This window comes from Rhinolophus sinicus, linkage group LG07 (genome assembly GCF_036562045.2).
Source record: "Rhinolophus sinicus isolate RSC01 linkage group LG07, ASM3656204v1, whole genome shotgun sequence".
NCBI lineage: Eukaryota > Metazoa > Chordata > Mammalia > Chiroptera > Rhinolophidae > Rhinolophus > Rhinolophus sinicus.
Genome location: NC_133757.1, coordinates 60,860,689 through 60,884,442, shown reverse-complemented (window position 1 = coordinate 60,884,442; position 23,754 = coordinate 60,860,689). Strand labels below are relative to the sequence as shown.

General features: G+C 49.9%; 1 protein-coding gene across 2 annotated transcripts in view; it reads left to right on the top strand.

The window, feature by feature from the left end:
- GRID1 (glutamate ionotropic receptor delta type subunit 1) overlaps positions 1-23,754 on the top strand; it is a 702,415-nt gene that overhangs the window by 149,924 nt on the left and 528,737 nt on the right. Inside the window, exon 3 of one of the 2 annotated variants that reach the window (XM_074339723.1) lies at positions 5,666-5,941. In XM_074339723.1, the coding sequence (XP_074195824.1) occupies positions 5,666-5,941 (276 nt within the window). Of the gene's footprint in view, positions 1-5,665; positions 5,951-23,754 lie in introns of both variants that reach the window. The other variant, XM_074339722.1, reaches the window with a different exon arrangement.

The window sequence follows — 23,754 nt, the reverse complement described above, 5'->3', positions numbered from 1 at the left end:
TGAGTCAGGATCTGCCCTCAGCAGAGAGAGGCCTTGTTTCTGCTTCCAGACCTCTTCCCTGGGGCCGGTGTGTATGGAGCTGCTCTAGGAACTTCTCTCCAGCGAAGGGTTGGGTAGAGTTCCCATGAAATCCTGGGCTCTGTGCCCTGCTGGCCACCGTGTCTTCCCGGGACTGGTTGTAGAGGTACCTGGTGGTTTGGTTCTCAGGCTCTCTTTGCCATTTGCTCTCTGGCTGTGTGGCCCTGGCCAAGAAGCCAGCCCTCTGTGTGCTTCAGTTTTCTCACCAGGAGGTCAGAAAACTCACCTGGGGTGAAAGTTACAGAGATCTGTCCTGTGGTGTGGCCAGTGCTATGTCTGACATGTCCCACCCCGAGAGTTCTACGGCTGGAGAAGCCTGGATCAGCAGGACCCTGACATCTCAGGGAACGCTGGGGAGAATGTGACTGGGGGCTGTTTGGGAATGGACTGGTGGGTCCTCTCCTCTGGGCCCAACCTCCAGCTCTGAGCAGCTCCTTTCTACCCAATACCTGGGAAGCTGCTGAGCGGCCCAGAGACCTCTGCAGCATCCCTCTGCTCCCCTTGGCCGCCAAGCTTGTGTAAGGGGGCTGGAAGCGGCTCATTACATTCATCTCTGCGTCTTACTTCCCCAGCTGATGAGCTCTTCTCAGGGAGCCCTTATCAATCCATCAGTCTGTATTGTTATAATCAAGAGAGAGATCAGCTTTATGATCATATGATATTGGAGGCAAAGAATTATAACAAAGGCTGTTATCTTCTAGTGAGCTGCAAAAGCACCTCTGAGCTGGAGCGACGGCTAAGAGTAGTGACTTCTGCATTCCTGCTCCGGGCCAGACTGTGCGAATGGCTCTTCACATACAAAGACCTTTCACAGAATGTGCACAACAGCCCTGTGAAGTGGGTGCCGTCATCTTTACCTGACAGAAAAAAACAGAGGCCCCGCTCCTCACCCCAAATCCCACAGCATGTCCGTGGCTGGACCAGGTTCAGACCCAGGACATCGGACACACACTGGGGTTCAGCATCTCTCTCCACATCCGTCGCGTGCGTTGTATAATGTCCTGTCCTGGGAATGAGCACACAACCTTGATTAAGCTAATAGCTGATTTGGCTTTGATCTGATGTATTTTGATCTTATTATTTTTATGTTAGGAGCCTCTAAATAACCATCATTTCAACAGTGCCCCAATTAGCAGGCCATTCAGAGCGGACTGGAAATTGACTTGCATTGGGCCTCTCCATTAGTGCCTGGGAGAGGCTTCTAGCCCTAATTATCCACCCAGTTTGCTGAGGCCTGCAGCTTGTGGCACTGCAGGTGGCCGTAGGAGGGACAGGTCTGTGGTGCCCACCTCCACAGAGCGGGCTATCAGCAGTGGGGGTGAGGTCACTCTCTGTTGTAACTACTATGTCTTGGGATCCTGGGCATGACTTGTGTGGGGACACTGATGGGGAGGTGGGGTGCCCAAGGAGAGGGGCAGGAAACTGACATCTATTTAGCATCTTTCTGGTGCCCAGTGTGGGGTTGGCACTTGTGATCCACGTTAAGTCACTGCTCCATAGCCCTGCTGGATAGTAGAAATTCTTATAGCCATTTAATAGCAAATGGAGGCTCAGAGAGGAGACCTGCCCACGGCCACACGGCTGCTGACAGGAGGGACCCAGCCTGGAACTGTGAGATTCCAGCGCTCCTTCTGCTGCCCCCGGGAGCCCAGGCCCAGCCAGGAAGCTGGTGTCTCTGGCTGCCAGCAGGGCTGGGGCGGGGTGACCGGTCAGGCACTTGTCTGTTCCCTGAGCACATTCCTGCTGCCTGGCCCCTGTGTCTTCGTCACACTGTCCCCTCATTATGCTGCTCTCCCTATCTCTGTTGATCTAAATGCTTCTCTTCCTTCGAGGCCAACCCCACATGACTTCAGGGAGCCTCCTCTCTCCTTTTTCACGGGCTGAATTGTGGGGTTTGTCTCCTTGGTAGATCAAAGATGGGGCCCCCGATCAACCTGCTCTTTGTTCTCCCCCTTCTGTGCTTAGTGCAGGGGTTTGCGAATAGGGGTGTGAGAATAGGAGTATGTGTATGAAAAACACGCAGGAGAGAAGGAACAGTGCACAGGGGCGGTGGGATGCATGCCCAGATGGGGAAACTGAGGCTCAGAGAGTTTCAGCAACTTCAGAACCCAGTGTATGGGACTGGGGGCAGGGCTTGCCATTAGCAGTAGGTGATGACCTGGGAGGGAACCGGGCAGGGTGGGTGACAGAGAGCTGGGACCTAATGATGGACAGAATAAAAGTGTTCTCACGGGTGTCCTGGGCTGGGACTAGGGCTGGAGTTTCTGGATGACTATACGCCCCCGTGACATACAATTTATTTTGTAAGTTTACTTTTTAAAATTTATAAATGCAGTGTATTCGCATTAAAGAGAATATGTACAAGAGAAGAAACAGAAATCCTTTCATCACAGCATCTTAGCTTTTAGTGTTTTACCTTGCCTTTTTTGTAAGCATGCTTTTAACCTAGTGGTAAGACTGGTGAGTGTACAGTTTTGTGTCCTGGTTTTGTCACTTAGCTGTGTCTCAGTCCATCCCTGTCCCTTATCAGTTGTGTGGCCTCATAACTCATTATCTGGAAGATGGATGCAATGACACCTATTCTACACAGATGTCATGAGAATAATGTGAATTCATATATATAAAGTACTCAACAGAGTATTTGGCTCAGAGAAAATTCTCACATAATAGTCCCTCCTCCTACATAGCTTCGTACTTATCCATGATTGGAGGATTATTTTCCTTTGCTAAAGGAATTGTCTGTTCATGACATGAAATTTTGGCAAACTATAGAAAGGAAGGAAAACCACTTCTAATCCTCTCCTCAAATGCAATTACTTTTAACATTTTGCAATATTTCCTTCTGGTCTTTCTTTCATGCCTGTTGTTTTACTTAACTGATATCATAAAATACATACAACTGTGTATTATTTTCACATAACTTTTATGACAAGCACTTCCCCATGTTATTATAGTATCTTTGAATAGTTCTAAAAGCTGCATAGGCTCTCAGTAAATGGAGCTCTTTCATAACACTCACGTATTTGCATCTTTTAGATTGTTAGTAATATTTCAAGAGTGTGGATAAGTGTCCTTGGAATGTTTTTGGATCTGAAGCTATTTCCATAGTTTGGATAGGTGTCTAAAGTGGAATTATTGACAAGAGGGCATGAAACCATCAAGGCTTGTGGTATTTTTGCACCAGTCTTTACTAACTGCTGTGTGCTGGGCACGGTGGGTGTCTGGAGAAGGATGGTAGGCAGAAAGGGCATATCCCTGGAGCTTTCACCCTGGAGCTTGAGGTCGAATAGGAGAGACAGAATAGGGGAAGTGCGGGGCCCAGGGGGAGCATAGGACAAGGGGTCCTTAGCCAGTCTGGGGATGTAGAGTCTGAGTCTTGAAACAAGAGTGAGTGTGAAGGTTTGAGAGGCAACAGAAAACATGCGGGTCCCGGGGGCCAAGAGTTAGGCCGTGGGTGGGGGCACAGGGGCAGCGTTGTGTGAAGGGCACGATGTGTGAGGGGCACGATGTGTGAGGGGCACGATGTGTGAGGGGCACAATGTGTGAGGGGCACGATGTGTGAGGGGCAGCGTTGTGTGAGGGGCGCGATGTGCAGGCTTCCAGGAGCCTGCGAGACTTCTCTGAGAAGCCTGACTACCCCAAGGCTTTTGGGGAGTCACCGAAGGGCTTTAAGCAGGAGCATGACTCCATTGGATTTCTGTTTAGGCGAGAACTCGGGGGTGAAGCCTGGGTGGGAGGGCCCAGAGCATTTAGGTGGCAGCGTTTCCTTCTGGTCTTTCTTTCATGACTCTTGGTTTGTTTATTTGATGTCATAAAATACGTACACTTGTGTATTCCCAAGAAAGACTTCAGAGAGGGTCTTGTTTAACCCCCTGCTCCCCGCCTCATGTTGGGGCGCCGAGGGGTCAGCAGGACACGTGTGGGCATTGGAGCTGTGGTCCCGAGTCCTGGCAGTGAACGTCCCCGAATGCGAACAGCTGTTTGAAACTATGGAGGGGGTCTTCCTCCTCCTGCACCTCCCAGCCTCCCACTGCCTTGTTCATTGGAGATGCTTCCCCTGCTCTTCGCCTCTCTCTCCCAGCCTTGTCTGAGGCATGACGTAAACCCAAGGGCTCTCCGCCGAGTGAACTGCATTGTCAAAGTTGTTCAGAAGTCAGCCGTCGGCAGCAGGTGGCCTGCTGACATTCACAGGCTGTGTTTTGAAACTGCAGCTGCTTTCCCACATTCCCGCCGTCACACAAAGCACTAGTAATAAATGTTTGCTTCAAAACTGGTGCCTTGGGTTCCAGTATTGCGAGGTGTATCTTTCTATTAATTGGTTTGATATCCCAAAAAGGTGTAGGTGTGTGGCTAAAAGGGGCACCCCTCGTGGTTACTGGATGACTTTAAAAGGCAAACCCTGTGGTTACCAATTGTGCTTTCTAATCCCCTCACCTTCTCCCTCCCTGGGCACACGAAGGACAGTTGGGGGAACATAATCAATAATGTTGTAAAGATTCTGTAGGGTGTCCGATAGACACTTGTCTTATCAGGGAGACCACTTCATGGACGGTGTCGATGCCTGATCACTGCTCTGTACACCCGAAGCTGAAGCTGAACAATAATGAATGTCAACTACTATTTTATATATATATGTGGTCACAGGATGTGGAGTACGGCATAGGGAATAGAGTCAGTGGAACTGTAACAGCTATATACGATGTCAGAGGGGTAGTAGATTGGGGGGATTATCATTTTGTGAGGGGTGTAAATATCTAACTATTACATTTCTTTGTACACCTGAAACTAATTAAAAAGGAAAAGAAAAGGCAAACCCTGAGTGCAGCCACCCTAGAAACAGCTGCTGGCACCTGTCAAGTTTCTCCTCTGAGGCCCCGGTAACGGCCCATAACCGTCCTGGCTACTAAGCATCTTTCTTTGTTGTTGTCAAGTGGCTTTTGAATAATCCTGGGCTCTGGAACCAACTGCTTCATTCTGGGTTTGACCCAGTATTTTTATGATACGGATCAAGTGGACTTGGCCAAAAGACCTAGGGTTCTGTCTCTCTTTCTCTCTTTTGTTACCCACAACCTGGGTCCTCTGGGGTAAGTGTCTTCCTGACTTTCCAATGTAACACATTCCCTTCTGTCCCAATCAGTTCAGTTCAGCCAACAATTGTAGAGCACACTGTATATTCTTGGTCTGTGGCTTGGCCTTGGGGATACACAGATCAACAAAATGATTTTTTGGATCGGAAGGGGCTCACAGCTCAGGTGGGAAACAGGACAGCTAATTTAACAGTGCTAATGGGTATCTCAAGTGGATGTGGGCTGAATCTCTGTTCTGCCATCCCTCCTCAAGTAGTCTCAGGCAAATAGTTTTGCCTCTCCTGACCTTTGTTTTCCCATCTGTTGAATGGACACAAGAACGTCTAGCTGGCAGGGTCACTAAGGGCAGCAGTGAGACCATGCATGTGATAGCGGCTGGCCTGGCCTGGGATGGGTTTGTGGTCCCTTGGGGCTGCAACCATGAGTTGTCAGGCCGTGTGGATTGAAGCCAGTGCAGTCTCACCCCCATGCTGACCCCTTCTTCTCTCCTCTCTTTCCAGCTTGTGACCTCATGACCCAGGGGATTTTGGCTTTGGTCACGTCCACCGGCTGTGCATCCGCCAATGCCCTGCAGTCTCTCACAGACGCAATGCACATCCCACACCTCTTCGTCCAGCGCAACCCAGGGGGGTCGCCACGTACCGCCTGCCACTTGAACCCCAGCCCCGACGGTGAGGCCTACACATTGGCCTCGAGACCGCCCGTGCGCCTCAATGACGTCATGCTCAGGCTGGTGACAGAGCTGCGCTGGCAGAAGTTCGTCATGTTCTACGACAGTGAGTATGGTGAGTTGAGGTGGGCAGGGGCCACTCTGGGGCTCTGGTGGACGCACAGCCAGGTGCTGGGAGACCTACGAGCTGGGCCATCGTGTGTGGCAGCTGAGTGCTTCCCAGCAGGACTGGTGTAGACAGCGGTTGGTGGTCTGAGTTGAGTGGGTCTCGGGTGGTAGGGCCCAACCTTGAGCTTCGTGAGTGGGGGAAGAGCTGCGAAAACAGATCCATAGACAGGCACTAAAGTTGCCTAGCAACACCACCTTATCGTGACAGCTGAAGTTTGAATCATCTTAGAGTTTTCAATAAAATATTAATAAACTGCTGGCAGGTATCCGCATGCAGTCAGTGGTGGAGGCGGCCAGTGTGGTTCCTCCCGGAAGACTCCTCTCCAAAGATTGCCCCTCACGATAGATCGGCACCTGGCCTCCCCATCTCCTTGACTCCCTTGCCCTGATCTGCCCTCCATTTCAGGGTCTTGGGCAAAGGTCAGGGGGAGGGACATCCCAAGTGTCATGGGCCAGGCTTGGGTGCTGGGAGTCTGGGGACACTGAGCATGGCTGAGCATGGCTTCTTTGAAGACCCCTCCATATGAAAAAAAACATAATTTACTTGTTAGGAAACCAGAAAAATGGGCTTTGGAGAAATAGCTTCAGGTTTTCTTATAGCCGCTCTGAAAAAACAGATCAGTTCTAGTTCCAAGATAAGATGGTTTCCCTGTCCTATTTTTGTTTTAATTGTTATTTGAGATAACTGAGAAATAATCTAGAGAGACCCCCTGTGGCTTTCACGCAGGTTCCCAATGGCAACATCACGTGTGACTGTCAGAGAGTAAGTGTCACAAGCAGGATTTGACACTGACACTGTCCCAGGCCTTGCTTGTGTTCTCCAGTTCACTTGCTCTTGGGTGTGTTTTCACTTCTGTGCAATTTTATGATGTGTAGATTCATGTGATCCCACAGTCAGGATGCAGAGCAGTTTCTTTGCAAGGACCCCCATGCTGCCCTTTTATAGCCACGGCCACCCACGTTACGTGTCTTTAAAAGGTATGGGGAACTGGTGAGTGTTGGCAGCCCCATAGCTGGGGCCAGGATGGAATGCGTGGGCCCTTGCCGTCCTCCTTTGCCTCTTGGTGAAATAATTCCTTTTGCCAAGAATGTAACTAAGAAGAGAAACCAGCATATGTTTGCATTTGCCTAAATACTCTGCTGCTCTAAGACCCGAATGTTGTCCTCAGCTCTTGAGCAAATATGCTGTTTGGAGTCTTCCAGGAGGAATTGGAAGAGCAAACAGTCACTGTGCTGAAATAAAGATGAGGTGGTGATGGAGACAGTGGCCCGAGGCTTGACCTGGACTCTGTCCAGGACCTGGCCTCTCCTTCTTACCCCCTCTCAATCCCTGGCCCTGGGGAGGAGTTAGGGATCCTGTCACAGCCCTGAGGAACCCACAGGGTGTCTCTCAGGGGCCCAGCCTTCCCCTGAGAACCCTTTGTGTTGGTGGCTCCACCCCAATGTCGGTTCTACTCTGATGCTGGCCTGTGGGTGGGTGTGGATGGCCAGGGCTGGAGGCTGCTATGGGCCAGGGTCTGCAGGCCTGCCCACCTCACTTCTCTTGGCACCTTTGCTCCTCTTCTACTCTGACCTGTAGAAACTCTTCTAGCCTTGGTTCTCCCCAGGACTTAGGGGTGTCTTGGTGGGAACCTCAGCCACAGGAGGCAGGGATCAGCCCTCCTGCCTGTCCACCCCATAAGGGCTCCTGTAACTTTTGCAGGCTGAATGACACTGGTGGCACGAGCTCAAAGTCTGTGTTTTCTTCCTATCATACCCCTTACTCCCACTAAGCTTAAGAATCAAGTCTTCAAGGAAGGGTGCCCCGAGCACCATGTGTCTGAACCTCCTTCCTTTTCCATGGACCTGGCTCCTTGGTTATATGCTCTCATAGACGCACGTCCCCTTCCCGCGGCCTGCTCTCAGCTTTTCCCAACATCCCTACGAGGGCTAATCCTTGGTGAATGCTGCACTCCGACACCAGGGCTGTGTGCTAGCCACTGCTCTGTCCCTGCTGCTTAGCACAGAGCCTGGCACAAAGTAGACCCTGATAAATGATCAATTCGTTTACGAGGACGTGGAGTTTTCAAACAATTTTAGCACAAGACAAAGTAGAAATGGGGAGAAATACAAGGGCACTGGGTAGTGTGACCTCTGAGTTAGGGAGGTGGGTTAGGAAACAGACGTTTCATTCTGCAGACTCTCTCTGCTATCCTTCTCCTCTGCTCTCTCACCCGGAACCTCCAGCCAACCCAGAAGATGTGTGCCCCTCTTCTGACACCCACACCTTGCTACCTTTGGGGGGTTGAAGTTAGTTTTCAACCAGACTTGGATTTATCAGTAATTCCATAAAGACGCAGGGTGACCAGTAGCTTTTCTCTGGGAGACCCCTGCAGGCAGTTGGTTGAGAAGTGAGTGCTGTGTTGGGTTCTGAGGCTGTATGTGGGCAGTAACAGAAAGTGCTGTGATTGCTCTGTGAAGGTTCCGTGGTGCGTGGGAAGGGCCTGCAACAACTTGCCAGGTTTGCCGATTCTGATTTGGAAGGTGGGGGCCCATCAAGCACCTCAGAGCTGTCATGGATTTGGATGACGCTGTCCAGGGTGCTGACCCATTGGCTTTGGACCAGGGGTGTCCAAACTTTTTTTTTAACGTTTTCCACCAAGGGCCATATGTGGTAAAGTACACAAACAGCCGGGCCACTCACTCGAAGTGAAGTGCATATTGGCTCACCTGGTTTATTTAAGTAAACTAAATATATTTTTGGAATTTGCTGCGGGCCAATTAACAATGGATTGCGGGCTGCAGTTGGCCCGCGGGTCGCAGTTTGGACACCCCTGCTTTAGACTTTCCGGAGGCCAGGGCTCTTTGATTGCATTCTGTGCAGAATCTCCTGCCTTTGACTGCCCTGGTCATTGGCCCCTGATTTGACAACCTTGGAGGCCAAGGTTTTGCCTCATACATTCTCCCTAAAACTTGAACCACCCTGACTCGCTGCTTGTCCTTTTGTGCACAGCCTGTTTTCCAACAGGCCTTGTGTTATATGAGCCTGGGAGGTGGAATCCCACGTGCTATTTGATGCAGCACATCCAGCCCCAAGAGTGCAGGTGTGTGAGCTCCCTGGGCAGGGCTGGCATTGACCTGTCAGAGGGTTGTGGGTGGATTTGCATGCCGATATGCCCAAGAAAAATGGGGCCTCCAGTACCTCAGAGCCCCTTCTCCACCCCAGCACTGCAGCCCAGCTGCAGATGAGCCCAATTAAAAAGCAAATTGAGTGTAAAGACTATTTTATTCCTTCCAAAGTCAAGTAGAAGTGGTTTGGGGATATAGTGACTTTTTTTGGATACTGATTTGCAAGTATCTTCACATATATTATTTCATTGAAGCTGTTTGATAACTATCTGAGGTGGGATTGTTGCTGCATTTTGCAGATGAGGAGCACGGGCTCTGAGAGGTTCTTTTTGACTGTGATGCTCATACACTTAGTCAAGGCACCATCCGGTTTCTGTAAGCTGAGGCCTGCTAGCTGCAGCTTCCCTCTCTTGTTCCCAACCAGGCAGATGGATGCCAAAGAAGGGGGTGGTGGTTTGGAATGGACTCGCCATGCCCTAGGCTGGTGAGGTTGGTCACTTTAGTGAGCATCATACGTGAGGTCCCAACCTTGCAGGGTGAGGCCTGATTCTTCCTCACTTGCCCTTCAGCTTCCCCTGCCCTGGGTGGAGCCTGAGGTCAGGGCACTTGAGTCAGGAGTCAGAGGTCAGAGAAGCAGAAGCACTGGGCCCTGAAACAGAACCTGGCAGAGGAACGAGAGAGGAGTTTGTATGTATATGGTTTACAAAATGCAAGATGTGCCATTTGGTAAAATTCCATTGAAAGTACTTGTATGCTTGTTGTGACAGCAAAAGGAAAAATAAAAGAGAAGCTGACATTTGGGAGAGAAAATCTGTAACATTAAAATACCAAAAGTTTGGATCGAACAGAACAGAGAACTTTCTGATTTGCCATTTCAAAGTCTGGGATATTCATTTGTGTGTTGGAGGGGGCTGTGCTAGGAGCTGCAGACACAGTTTCTCACTAATGATACATTTGGATGGGGGGTGGAGTTATCATGGGATTTTAGAAAGCATAGACTCATTCATTCAACAAACATTCACAGAATTGCTACCATGTACAATTACTTGGCTATGCAGTCATTTTAGACGAAGAAACAGATGGGTGGAATCATTTGGCTAAAGTTGCCCAGGGCTGGCTGTGATGTCAGGACCCCAGGACTCTTTTCTAACCGTAGCATGTCTACCCCTGCCTTTGGGCCACATGGTAGGCCTGGGATGGGCTGGCTGCTGGAATTCCACAGAAACAAAAGCTCAGGGCTCTGCATGACTGGCCATTGTCTATTTGCACTAGTTTTAAAATGATTTTTAAAAATTAAGTTACACACGGTTACAATGCATATGTCAAGCTAAGAAAAAAATAATATTAAGTTAATGCCTATGAACTCATACCCATTTAAAAACTCAGAGGAGCCCTGTGTGTCCCTCCCCTACCAAGGGGACAACTGCCATCCTGATGTGTGCTAGCCAGCTCCCTGCTTTTCTTCATAGTTATCATAGACCCATGGATCTGAAAATACATAGGGCTTAGTTTGGCCTATTTGTGAACCTTAACTACATGAAATAGCTCTTCTGTATGCTTTTGTGATTGATTTTTCACTCTTCATTAGGATTTGGAGATCCACTCATTTGATGAGGTGGGTATATTCAATCATTTTTATTGCTGCATAGTATCACCTGATTTAGTTTCCATTTTATTGTTATGGGAACGTGGGTTGTTTCCGGGTGTTTGCTATTACAAAGAATGCTAATAAGAATATTCTTGTATTTGTCTTTTGGTGTTCCTTTGCGAGAGTTTTCTGATGGTCTCCCCTGAGAAGCAGAATTGCTGGGCTTTGGGTCTATGCATGTTTCACTTTATTAGGTCATTCCAAATTGTTTTCCATTCCTACCTATTTATACTGCCGTCTGCAATGTATGAGAATTCTCAAAGCTCCCCAGCCTCACCAAAACCTGATAGTGTTCTTACTTTTAAGATTTTCCTGTGAAATGGTATTTTACAATGATTTTAATATACATTTTTTCTGATAACAAATGAGGTTGAGCATATTTTCACGTCTTTAAGCGCTACTTTTGTTTTCTTTTCTACAAAATGCCCAGTTATTGTTTTTAATTTTTTGCCTATTTTAAAAAATGAGACTTTTCTTTTCTAAGATGTGACAAATACCTTCTTCTAGTTAGCTGTCTTAATGCATAAAAGTTCTCTATTATTTTGTCATCAAATTTGTTTACCTTTAATATGGTTAGCTCTTTTCCCTATCTTATTTAAGATGTCCTTCCCCACCGAAATATCCTAAAGATATTCTCACTGTCCCACTGAGGACAGGTGTTGCCCTCCTGGCTGGGTGTCCACAGCTAGGTCCTGGTACAGGGGCACCTGGCTCCTGATGCTGCCACCTCTTCTGTAGCTGTGACGTCACATTCCTCCCTTGACACTGCTTTGCTCTGCCGTGGCCTTGGGGCCAATCTTTTTCTTGGTGGTAATTGCACAGCTTGTGACAAGGTAGTTAGGTTAGGGAGAGTTTCCTGGAGAAGGTGACATGTAAGCAGGGCCAAAAGGACTAGTAGGAGTTCGGCAAGCAAAGGGCCCTGTGGTGGTGGTGGTGGTGGTGGTGGTGGTGGTGGTGGTGGTGGGGCAGAGTTTCTCAGACAGCGGAAAAAGCATGCTGAACGGCTCGGGGGAGGTATAACAGGGAGAGGGGAAGATGATATGGCTGCATTGTGGGCCGTGGCCGGGGTGAGTCTGGAGGTAGAGGTCGGGCAGACCTTAGCGGCCTCCCTGAGGAGCTCAGAATTCCCAGATATCCGTGGGAGCCATCCCTTGCTACCTCACATGCTGCCTTTGGGCCCTCTTCTTCATGCCCAGTCCAGAGACCTGAAGGCAGACTTGGGCCCTGGAGGTCTTCATCTCCAGAAAGATCTGGTCCTTCTACTGCCTTATCCAGACTCATGGCTGCACACGAACAGGAAGAAACTGATGCACAGTGAGGATCTGTGATCTGACTGAGGACAAACCCCAGGCCCAGATTCCAAGCCAGAGGCAGGGCCTGAACTTCCCAGATGACCAGGTGACCCAGGTGTCAATGAGTGACAGTACAGATCTCTCCAGACCTCAGTCTGTGCTGGGCACTGTGCAAAGCACTTTGGCTGCACCAGCTCATGTCATCCTCACAGTAACCCTTCCAGGTGTGTTTGTACTACCCCCGTGTTACAGATGAAGCAACTGAAGCCCAGAGAAGTAAAGGGACTTGCTCTAGGTCATGTGGCTGGAGGGGGCGGGGCTGGCCAGGTCTGATTCCCAAAGCCAGGAATCACAGCTCTGCTCAGATCTTCCCGTTCCTTGTGGAAAAGCTGTGGGCGGTAAACACCACAGGCAGACTCTTAATGCACAAGTATTTATTGCAGCATTGCTGGTAACAGCACAAATTGCCAACAGCCTAAAGTCCATCTTTAGCAAATTAGTTAAATATGTTATGTGATATACAGTTAATGGAAATCTGTAGTTCTTTATATACTAACAGGCAATGGTTCCAACACATGGTACTGTCAGCTGACAACAACAGTGCTAGAATGGGGGTGTGGAGTGTTGCTTTGTGCAAAAGCAAGCTTACTCGTGTGTGTGTATCTGAGCACACAGTCACTATAAGGAAATGCTATGTTACGGAGGGACACAAACGACTTGGGACAGGGATGCGAGACAGACTTTTCACTGCATGTGTTTTGTATCTCTTGAGCTTTGTATCAAGTGCAAAAAATAAATAGAAGAGAAAGCGTGTGCTGCCTCCCCTCCCTTCTGCTTACTGCTCATGGTGACTTCTCTGAGCTCCAGCTTCCTCATTTAAGGAACAGGGATGGGGATTTCTGAGCTGCAAGAGTAAAGCACTCAGCAGAGTGCCTAGCACATGGCAAGTGGTCTGTATGATAAATAAGCACATGTAGGAACCAGGAGTGGCAGCCTTCTTCCCTCACAGGCCTGGGTGTGGGCACAGGGCCTCAGCAGAGTCTTGGTACAAGGAGCTTTGTTGTTTGCCCTTCCACCCTGGCTCAAGATTACCCTTGCATATAGTGGTTAGAGGCATGGACTTGAGAACAGTCTGCCTGGGTTGAATCCGGGCTCTGCCTCTAGCTGTGTGACATTGGGCAAGCCACTCAACCTCTCTGTGCAACAATCTCCTCACTTGTAAAATGGGGATAAAGTAAACATCCCTGCCCGATGTGGTCCATGTGTGGATTAAATGAATTAACACATGCAAATGGCTTCGCCAAGTGCTCAGTAAGACTGTTTACTCAGAAACTGTGCCCAGCGGCAGCCCCATTGCGGCTCATTCTCTCCTGGCCTCCAAGCTGGTGCATTTCCGCTGTGGCTTGTTCTGTGGCCCACACCACATCTGGTTGTGCTCTTGGTTCTTAGGGAAACAGAGAGAGCTTGGGGGTCACTCTCTCACCTGCAGGGGACACTCCAGGCCTCCCTGCAGCCTCCCTGCAGGGTCACGGTGGCTCTGGTGAGCCATTGCTCCTTTTTAGCTGGACAGCCTGACTGGTTTTATGGGAAATACCTGTCAGCTGCTGGACCTCACCCTGAGTCTTCCTAAAGTGACACCCCCCCCACGCCCCCCCGCAAAAGATGATTATTAGGACAAATGCTATTTCCAATGAATGCTCCATGCGTCTCATTTCTGGCCCCTGGCAAAGCAGGCCAGATGACTGACCCACAGTGGTGAGTGATCTCATTACTAAAGCACATCGTATCATTATGGCATTAGTTTAAATTGAAGTAATAAATACTTTAACAAGAAGAAATGAGTAAGTGAGTTTAATTGCTAAGAAACCTACCAAGAAGTTCTACAATAACTTTATGGGGACGAGTGTTTTGGGTTTTGTTCTTCGATCTAATTACAAAGCAACTGTACTTCGGGGCATGTTAATTGTAGCGTTTGCTGGAAGATTAAAGTTCATTAACTCTGATGCTCCCCCATCCCTGGCAGATTGCAAAGCCAGTCTAGGGAGAGGAGATGCCTGATGGAGGCATGGAGAAAGGACAGGAAGGCAAGGCTGAGTTGGCCCCACATCCCTGCTGTGCAGCAGCTGCGCCCCGCGGGAGTTGGAGTTACCACAGCACGAACTTGGCCAGACCTTCTGTGCTTTCCTCTTCCCATGCCACGCTGCACGGCCCCCTTGGAGGACAGATGTGGCCCCAAGACATCCCCCTCCTACTGAGCCTGCTTCCCCAGGTCTCCTTGGCTTTGGCACATAAGAGGGAACAGGATTTTTTGGTTAAATACCAGAATTCCAGCAAGGACACCAATGAGATGTGGTCCCAATATCAGGGAGGACCATTGGTCCCAACGGGACCCCTCCTCTTACAAAATGAAACATTACATCCTCTTCATGGTCTCAGCTGAACCATCTCCTACCCTCCTGTCAGGGAGAGCATGGCTCTTTCCTTATGGGATCCAGCGATGTCAGGAGTGTACCTTTATTTTTTGAAATGAACTATATTGAGGCATAATTGACATGCAATAAGATACACTCATTAGACCTGTTCTGTTTGATGAACTTTGACCAATGTATGAACCAGCATAACTACCACCCCAGTCAAGGTGCAGAACGTTGTCAAGTATAGAAATCTCTGTCCCTGGCCCCAGTCACTTCAGTGGGCGGGTGGCCACAGGCTGTGTGCCTGGAGCCCCCGTCAGCATCCCTGTAGCCACCTCTCTGCTCCTATGAGGAATCTCTGGGCCCTGAGGTGTCAGTGCTGCTGGCCAGGAGAGAGGGAGCAGGGCAGGGAGGTGGAAAAGGCAGGGAGGAAAGGCCTTTGGCAGCTGTGTGGTGGAAGCCGTCTCCAGCAGGGAAGAGAGCTCTGACCCTCTGCTCGCTGGCCAGAGATGGCTCCTCAGTCCCCACCAAGCAATGCCCATCCCCTCATTGCGGGTGGCATTCGGGTGGTTAGGAGCACATGTCTCAGCATCAGAAAGAACTATATTCCCTGCTGCCCAGCTTACTTCATCCTGGGTGAGCCAAGCACCATTCAGAGCCTTGGTTTTCCTGATCTGTAAGATGGGTATCACAGCATCCCTTTCCTAGGCTGCTGGTGGAGTCTGGCCAAGCACATACTCAGAACACAGTAGCAGAGTGAGAGCCATATGCTTTAAGTTTTCCATTGCCTCTTGCAAAGGGATCTCACCTGATGCCACTCTTTTCTGAAGAAGCCTTTTGGAGGCCTTGGAGGTGGGTTTCTCCTGCTGGTTGCTCAGCACCGACTTGGCTGGATGGCACCTGTGGGAGGGAAGCCCATGGGTCTTGCTTGGATTATGTCCAGACAGCATCTCTGAAACAGCTTTAGGAGCATCATTCCCCTAGGGAGTCTCGGGAGGCCAGAAGGCTCTGGAGGGGCCCTAAGATGATTCCCTGTGAAGTGTCCTGCAGGAACCTCACATGTCAATCCGTGGCCACTGTGGCCACTGGAGCTTTGCATCTTGCACTGCAGAACAGGCACTGTCCGCGCGGTGGGCCTGCACACCCTGCCCTCCGTCACCCCCTCTCTTCCCTCCATCCCATCTGCTCCCCTCCAGCTCCTTGCTGCTCCGTGAATATGCCAGGTGCAGTCAGGCCTCAGAACCTTTGTGCTGGCTGTTCCCTCTGCCCGGGCCACTCTTCCTGTAGGTATTTGCAGGCTCTTCCTCACCTTCAGAGCTTTGCTTCAATTCCATCTGCCCATGAGGACTTCCATCACCAACTCATTTAAAAATGGATTTCCTTCTCCTCTTTAAACCCTTTCCCCCCTTCCTTGCCTTATGTGTGGGGTGCCAAAAGGATGCACACAAGTGGACACTTTGGTCAACGTTGCTCAAGCAGTAGTTCACCATAATCAGAAGTGTCTGGACGCTGATGGGAACCACTTTGAGCATCTCTTGTAATTGTAGAAGTCAAATGTGACTTGTATTCATCTTTTGTTATTGGTATATATTGAGTATCACAATTTTAATAGTTTTTTTTCCTTTCTTAAAATATGCATACATGTTTTTGGCACCCTCTGCATACATTTTTTATTGAACTTATTACGATTTATTTTTTCATGCTTGCCTTCCCCCGACGAGAATGTGAGTTGCACTCAGGCAGGGATTTGTTTGTTTTGTTGAAGGGTGCTGCACACTCAGCGTTTAGGACAGCTCCTCGAATATAGTAGGTACTCAAGAAATATCTGATGAGTGAGTGAATGAAGCTATATTTTGGGGCATTTCACTGTCCCTTTATTCTTCCAGGAAGCGTTTGTTTCTTTATTTGTGATTTCTAATTGCAGTAGTAATACACATTTACTATGGAGACCAAAGATGTCTGAGGGCAGCTCCCTGCCTTCCACTCCCAGCAGCGAACCAGTGTACTCAACCCCTGAGTTTCCCTCCATACCTCCCTCCTTGGCGAGTGTGTAGGGAGTGACTGTGTATCCAGGGGCCGTGGCTGATGCGAGTTCAGACGGGCCCAGCCCTTGAGAAAGTTGTCCCCACGGTTTCACAGGAGGAATGAACACCAACTAAATGTTTCCATCACAGTGTGATGGAAGTGGCCTCTAGGGCTTTGTGGGTGAGCTTGTTGGAGGATGTGGGTTCATTTCTGCCTCCGCAGTTTTCTAACTTATGTCTGTGCACACTGACAGCTCTGTCTCAGCCTCAGTTTTCTCCTTTTGGTACTGGGGATATAAAAATGCCCACCTCAAGGGGTTCTCGGAGGTTGAATTGAAATGAAATAATGGATCTGGGGGTGATTGAGCTCCCTGTGGTCCCAGACTATTTCTCATTTTCTCACTCCTCCTCTGTACCCAGGACAGTGCCAGCGGATGTGCTGGTCTCTGACTGAGCCAAGTGGGTTGGACAAACAGCCCTGTGAGTCCTCACGCCTAAAGCCCCACCCTGCCCTGGAGGCAGGGGATTTTGAAGTGCAGCTGGGAGGATGGAAGCCTTCCTCAGGTGGGGGAGGGAGGAAGGAATTCCAGGAAGGGGAAGGCTGTGTGTAAAACACTAGGGTGTTGTTGTGCGGGAGACCCTGCTCGCTGTGCCATTTGTCCTGCGGGGCGGCCTGCGGGGTCTCTGCTCCCGCTCCCCATACAAGAACGCAGGATACGGTGAGGCCAACAAGGAACACCCACGGAGCCATAGGTAGGGGAGCCATACCACCACGGTCTCACTGGAGGCTGGGCCCACCGGACGTCGACCTGCCGTCCGCTTTTCCGCCAACCGACCAACCGACGACTCTTCTCCCCTCTCTCCTCTGTTCCTCTCTCTCGGCTCTCCTCTTCTGCTCTCTTCGGCTCTGCTCGGCTCCTCGGCAGTCCTCCATAGCCGCAGCAGTCATACCAGCGGCCAATCGGCTAACCGGCCACAGCCGACGGCCAATCAGCCACAGCCGACGGCCATTCACCACCGGAGCCAGTACCCTTCCACGTGAGGCCGACAGCCTGTAAACTACTCTCTGGGGCTCTGTCCCCACAGGTGTGAAATAGCGCAGTGTGTTTTGGGAGGCCAGCAGCTTCCTCTAAGAGCGGGAAATGATGGAAGGTGACAGTGGGAAGGGTGGGTGGGGCTATGTCACCTGGACTTGGGGGCATGTGAGTGGTCGATGTGTCATGTCCAAGGTGGGTAACCCCCTTCTGGTGCGAGGTGTTGCTGTGGCATCGAGGCTCGCCCCCCTGTGCAGTGGGCTCAGGAATGGGACCCTGACCTGCTTGGTTGCACCACCGTGGGCTGTGAAAGGATGGAATTGCTTGTATATCGTGTGGCCTGTTCTCCATTGTAAGAAGCCTAGTGGTTTTGATTATGGAGGCAGCTGCCCACCCTATGTTTCCCAGTGGAGACCCTGAGAGTGGTGCCAAGACCACTTAGGACCAGAAGATGGGGGTCATGCCTGGCATGGCCATTTTTCTTGTGGGTAGCATTACGTCTCCTCTCCAGGCCTCTCTTTATCCAATTCCTTGATGGAAGTTACCCTCCAAGCCATGGATGTGTGCTTGTGAGGACTTGGCTGCTACCTCACCCCCCACCTCCCACCTTGGCCCACATAGGAGCCTCCATATGGACCTGGCACCGTCTCTTTTCACTTTGGGTTTAATTGTTTTAGGTTGCCTGGTCTGCCTATCTGCTTATTTATTTGTTTATTTCCTGCGCACATCCAGAGAGGGTTGTGGAGGCTTCCAATGAGGCTGAGAGAAATGATGAGGTTAAGAAAGCAGCAATCAGAAAGTCAAGACAGTGGCTTCACTGGCTAGCGAGGGTGACCACGCTTTCGTGCTTTCCTGGCAGCCAGAGTGAAAAGGGAGGAAGCTGCAGCTTACAAGGCCTCCGGGTCCTGGGGAAGAAAGAAGCAGGGCAGCTGGCTCCTCAGAGGGATCAGCCTCTCTAGCCCTGCGAAGAATTCCCCCAGAGGGACCTGATCTACACAGGGAAGACCCATGACAGAATGGGTGGTAACTCCTGCTCAGCTTTAAAGCACATGCAGAGGTGGGATTTCTTTGGTGCTTTCTCAGTCAAGCACCATTCGCTGACTGTGGAGTGTGGCCCTCTGATGGCCTAGCTGGTCCAAGGCTGGAGCTCAGCATCCCGGAGAAGGGTGGGGATGGCCCTGTGTAATCTTCCTTTGGGCTGGCCTTGAAGGAAGTCATGGAATCCGTGCCTTCCTGTTCTGATTACTCCCTGAGCGAGGCCTCTGGCATCCGATCAGCCCAGTTCCATTGTGTAGATGCCCACTGAGTTCTAGGTGCTGTGCGGGGCTCTGGGGAACGGGAGGTGAGCAAGGCAGCCTTTGGTCTTTGCCCTAAGTGGGGTCGACGGTCCTGATGAAGGCCATGCTGTGAGGGCCACGGGAGCTTCGGCAGGGAGCTCAGCCTGCCTGGCAGAGCCTGGGAAGGCCTTTTGGAGTCAAGTTGAGTCCTGCTGGAGTGAGGAGGGCTGAGCAGAGGGGAGAGCAATAGGGGAGAGAAAGTAGGACTGTTCCAGGAGCTGGAAGAGATGATGCCTGGCTGCAGTCTGGAGTCTGGCGGCAGGAACTGGGACAGGGGGCGCCCAGCCTTGCTGGTGGAGGGGCGTGTTCTAAGGGCAGGTGGGAAAATTGGAAGGGTAGAACACTGTGCTTTCATTTCTCTGTGAGTTCTTCTTTGAGATTACTTTTTTTATTATGTAAGACATGAAATCAATATGAGGTCTGACAATTAAGTTCATGAACTTGTTGCAATGATGTGGATAACCTTTTTTTGATATTAGAGGGATTATTCATTATGAATTTGTACCAACTGGACAAACAGTTAACCAAGTTTACTATTTGGAAGTGCTGAAAAGGCTGTGTGAAAAAGTTAGACAACCTGACCTTTTCACCAAAAATTCATGGCTCTTGCATCACGACAACGCACCAGCTCACACAGCACTGTCTGTGAGGGAGTTTTTAGCCAGTAGATAAATAACTGTATTGGAACACCCTCCCGACTCACCTGATCTGGCCCCCAGTGACTTCTTTCTTTACCCGAAGATGAAGGAAATATTGAAAGGAAGTCATTTTGATGACATTCAGGACATCAAGGGTAACACGACGACACCTCTGATGGCCATTCCAGAGAAAGAGTTCCAAAATTGCTTTAAAGGGTGGACTAGGCATTGGCGTTGGTGCATAGCTTCCCAAGGAGAGTACTTTGAAGGTGACCGTAGTGATATTCAACAATGAGGTATGTAGCACTTTTTCTAGGATGAGTTTGTGAACTTAATTGTCTGAACTCGTATGTTCTTGTTAAAAAATGTAAACAACATAGGCATTAAAGGTGAAAACTGTAAGGGTCCTTGAGGCCCCATTCCCCCCCCCACCCCCCGCTTCCTCTAGAGATCCTTTTCTGGGCACGTCACATGTACATTACATAAGCCATCCACATTCACATATGTGGTGCTTTTCAAAAGCAGGACAGGAGCACATCTCCTGTGTAGTTTGTGTGGTGCTTTTTACTCGACCTGCTTTGGGCCTTTCATCCCACGTCGGCCCACTTGGTTCAACCTTGTTCTTCTCACCTGCTGTATAACATTCTGCAGGGTGGACTCTGGGCTTTATTCACCCATTTCCTCCTTTAGGTGGTTTCTAGTTATTTTGTTGTTACAAGCAGTGTTATAATGCACGCCCTTGAATGTACAGCTTTGTGGATGAGCTTACGTATTTCTGTGGGAAGGATTGCTAGAAAGTGGAGTTGCTGAGTAGCAGGGAACTCTGTGTTTTCTAGTTAGGAAGCTAGGAAGAAAGTGGTGAGATGCCAGGAACCAAAATAAGGCAGGCAGGCAGGAAGAGAGGAGTTTGGGAGCAGAACAGACCCTGTCTGGTCTCTGTTCTTTCTGTGACTTGGAGGAAGGTAAGTTCTTGAATGTCATGCAGCTGAGAAGAAGTGTAATTAAGCAGAAAGTCAGGGACAAAATCCAAAATAAGAAAACCAGATGAAATGGAACAGGGGCCCCCTTTGGCTAACAGCAGCTCTTAGGAGAAGTGATTTGAGAACTGAGTCAGCTGCTTCTTGGTGGAGGCCAGTGGGAGTGGGTGGTGAGGAAGGGGTGGTCCCTGTGGGGTGTCCTGTCTGGTGGAATAGAGCCAAGCTGATGTGAGTGCAGGGGGAGGGGCCCCCAGTCAGGAGACACTGTGATGTGACAGGCCCTGGGGGCCACCGGCGTTTTCTGGCTGTTGCACGTTCTCCTCACCCCTCCTGACACACACACTCTGACCCCTCCCAGGCACCCTTCACAGAGGGACGCGTCCTAGGGCCAGCACTCAGAGGTTTGCTCCAGGAGGCTGCACCCTCATCATGTGGTCTGTGGGTTTTGTTGCTGGAGACCCTCACGGCTCTGTGACATTGCCACAAATGTAGAAATGAAGGAATGTCACTTGTTGGTCCTTGCAACATGTACTAGAATCCACCTGTGTGCTGGGAACTTCCTGCTTTGCTTTTTCACTTTTTTTTTTATTGGTAAAATATATACAACATAAAAATGTCCATTATAACAATTTTTAAGTGTACAGTTCAGTGGCATTAAGTACACCCCTATAGTTGTGTCACCGTCACTACCATGTGTCTCCAGAACTTTCTCATCTTGTAAAACTGCACCCATCATCACTAAGCCCCCACCCCTCCCCCCAGCTCCTGGCACCCACCCTTCTACTTTCTGTCTCTATGAAGTTGACTACTCTCGGTACCTCACATAAATGGGATCATACAAGATGTGTCCATTTGTGGTTGGCTTATTGTATAGCACAGTGTCTTCAAGGTTCATCCATGTGGTAGCAGATGTCAGAATTTCCTTGCTGTTTAAGGCTGCATGTGTGTATATATATGTGCGTGTGTATGTGTATATATATATATATATATATATATATATACATACACATACATATATACATACATATACACATACATATATACATACATACATATATATATATCACATTTTGTTAATCTGTTCATCTGTCGATGGACACTTGGGGTGTTTTCAGCTTTTGTCCACTTGACTTTCTGAGGGTATTAGAAAAATAGTGTAGTCACTTGGTAGCCTGTGTGTGTGTGCGTGTGCATGTGTGTAGGTGGTATGGATTTGTGTGTGAGTGTGCATTTGCATGTTACATCTTTTGGAAGACATCCATTCATTCTTCCTTCTGCCACCAAAGTCACCTTCCTTAAACTCCACACCCTGCTTAGAGCCCTGCAGTGGCACCCTGTCTCCTCAAGAATTGAGTTTAAATCCCTTCAGGTAGCCCATGGCGCTTTCACGGTCAGCCTCCCACCCCGACTTTTCTCTCATCACCCCAGACTCCTTGTGTACTGTCTACACAGGAAGTCCCAGCTGGGGTTCAGTGAGGGAAACAGCCCAAGCCAGGTTGTTCAAGGAGGGGATTTCACATGGGCAACTACTGACATGTTTCGGCAGAGGTGAAACATGTGAAGTGGAAGCAACCCAGACCAACAACTGGAGGAAGACACTGGGACACCGGGGCTAAAGGGACAAATGGGAAAGATGGTCATGGAATCAGGACCACCAGAGGGAGCTGGGACTTCCCAGAGGGGCCACCCCAAGGGAGCTAGGAGCATGGAGGAGGCACTGAGCCGATGCTCATCGTATGAAATGGGTTAAATATAACAGAAATAACAGGACTAGCGATCTGGAGGCTTACACACATACACACACACACACACACACATGCACGCACACACGTACATACATGCACATACACACACGCACATAAACTGACACACACACACACACACACACACACACACACACACACTCACACCCCAGGTGCCTGTGGTAATTAAAGTCAGAACCACAGATGAATGTTGTCTAAGGCCAGCTATGAATCTTGCCAACAGTCACCAAGAAAGATCAATAAAATTTACCTCCTTCTACGTCGGCCCAGGTTTCACTGGAGGGCCTAGGGCAGCTCAAAGTGAAAGTCTTCCTGTGGGCTTCTGGCTACTTACGGCCTATCCTGGGAGGGGAACTCAGAGGGAGAGTCAGGTGAACCCCTGGCCTGCAGGATGGGGACGGTGGTGTGTCAGGGGCACTTTGGAACCTGGGGAGAGGAGCTGGGTGAGAGACATTACCTCCTCCCCAGGGGTCACTGCCCCTCCCTCTCACCTTGGTCACTGCCACCACAGCCAGAGGCCCTGCCACAGAGCTAGGCCGTGGTCGTGGGGTGCTACCCCAGACTCCCCCCAACATTGCGGAGGGCACGGACACCAATCCAGCGAGATTTCTGGGGCCCGCACATCTTTGTGGAGACAGGGACAGTGAGGGGAGGAGGCATGTGTGATGCCCTGTCTGGTGCGCAGGCTCACCAGACCTACTGGGCCACGTCTGCCCAACTCCATGTTCAGTGCCAGCACTTTGGTAGCTAGAAATTGGTGGGAGTATTTACACCATGGCACTCAGCACGTTCTGGGCACCAGTGCTCTTCATTCTGGAGAGCCAGTTTGGCACCACACCACATGTCCCACTCTCAGGGTGTTTATTATTTGCGTGGGGCTGGGGGACAAGATGGCGACACAGAGCATAATTAAGGGCACAGTTTATGTTGAAGGGAAGGCAGGACATGGGGCTGAGTCATGGGAAGGCTTCCTGTGGGAGCCACACTGGACCCTGAAAGGCAGGGAGATTTGGGTGCTCCAGGAGGGGAGCAGCTGAGTGTAGAAAAGCGTCAAGATTTTGAGACGGGGAGTCATGGGAAATAAAGTTAGGTGAGTTTGCAGGCAAAAATGAAGGGCCTGGAAAACTAGGTTAGAAGTTTGGACTTTCCCCTAGAGAGCAGTGGTTCTTAGTGGGGCACTGTCTTATGTCTGGAGACAGTTTTGGTCTCCAAACAAAGAATTTTCTGGCCCCGAAATGGCAGTATTGCTAAACTTAGGAAACCCTGGTATTGGAGCTAATGCAGGTTCATGGTCAGGGATGTACACAGTCATATTTTTAGTGCAGGGTATGGAACGAAGTAGAAGTGTGTGTGTGTGTGTGTGTGTGTGTGTGTGTGTGTGTGTACACACTTGCTCATGCACATGTGCATGTGTGACAGAGTTGGAAGTGGATTGGTTAGGGTGGGTTGGGAGAAAGTGGGCATCACATGCTCCCTGAAGGTCCCACTGCCAGCAGTGGAAGGGCAGTGGTTCATT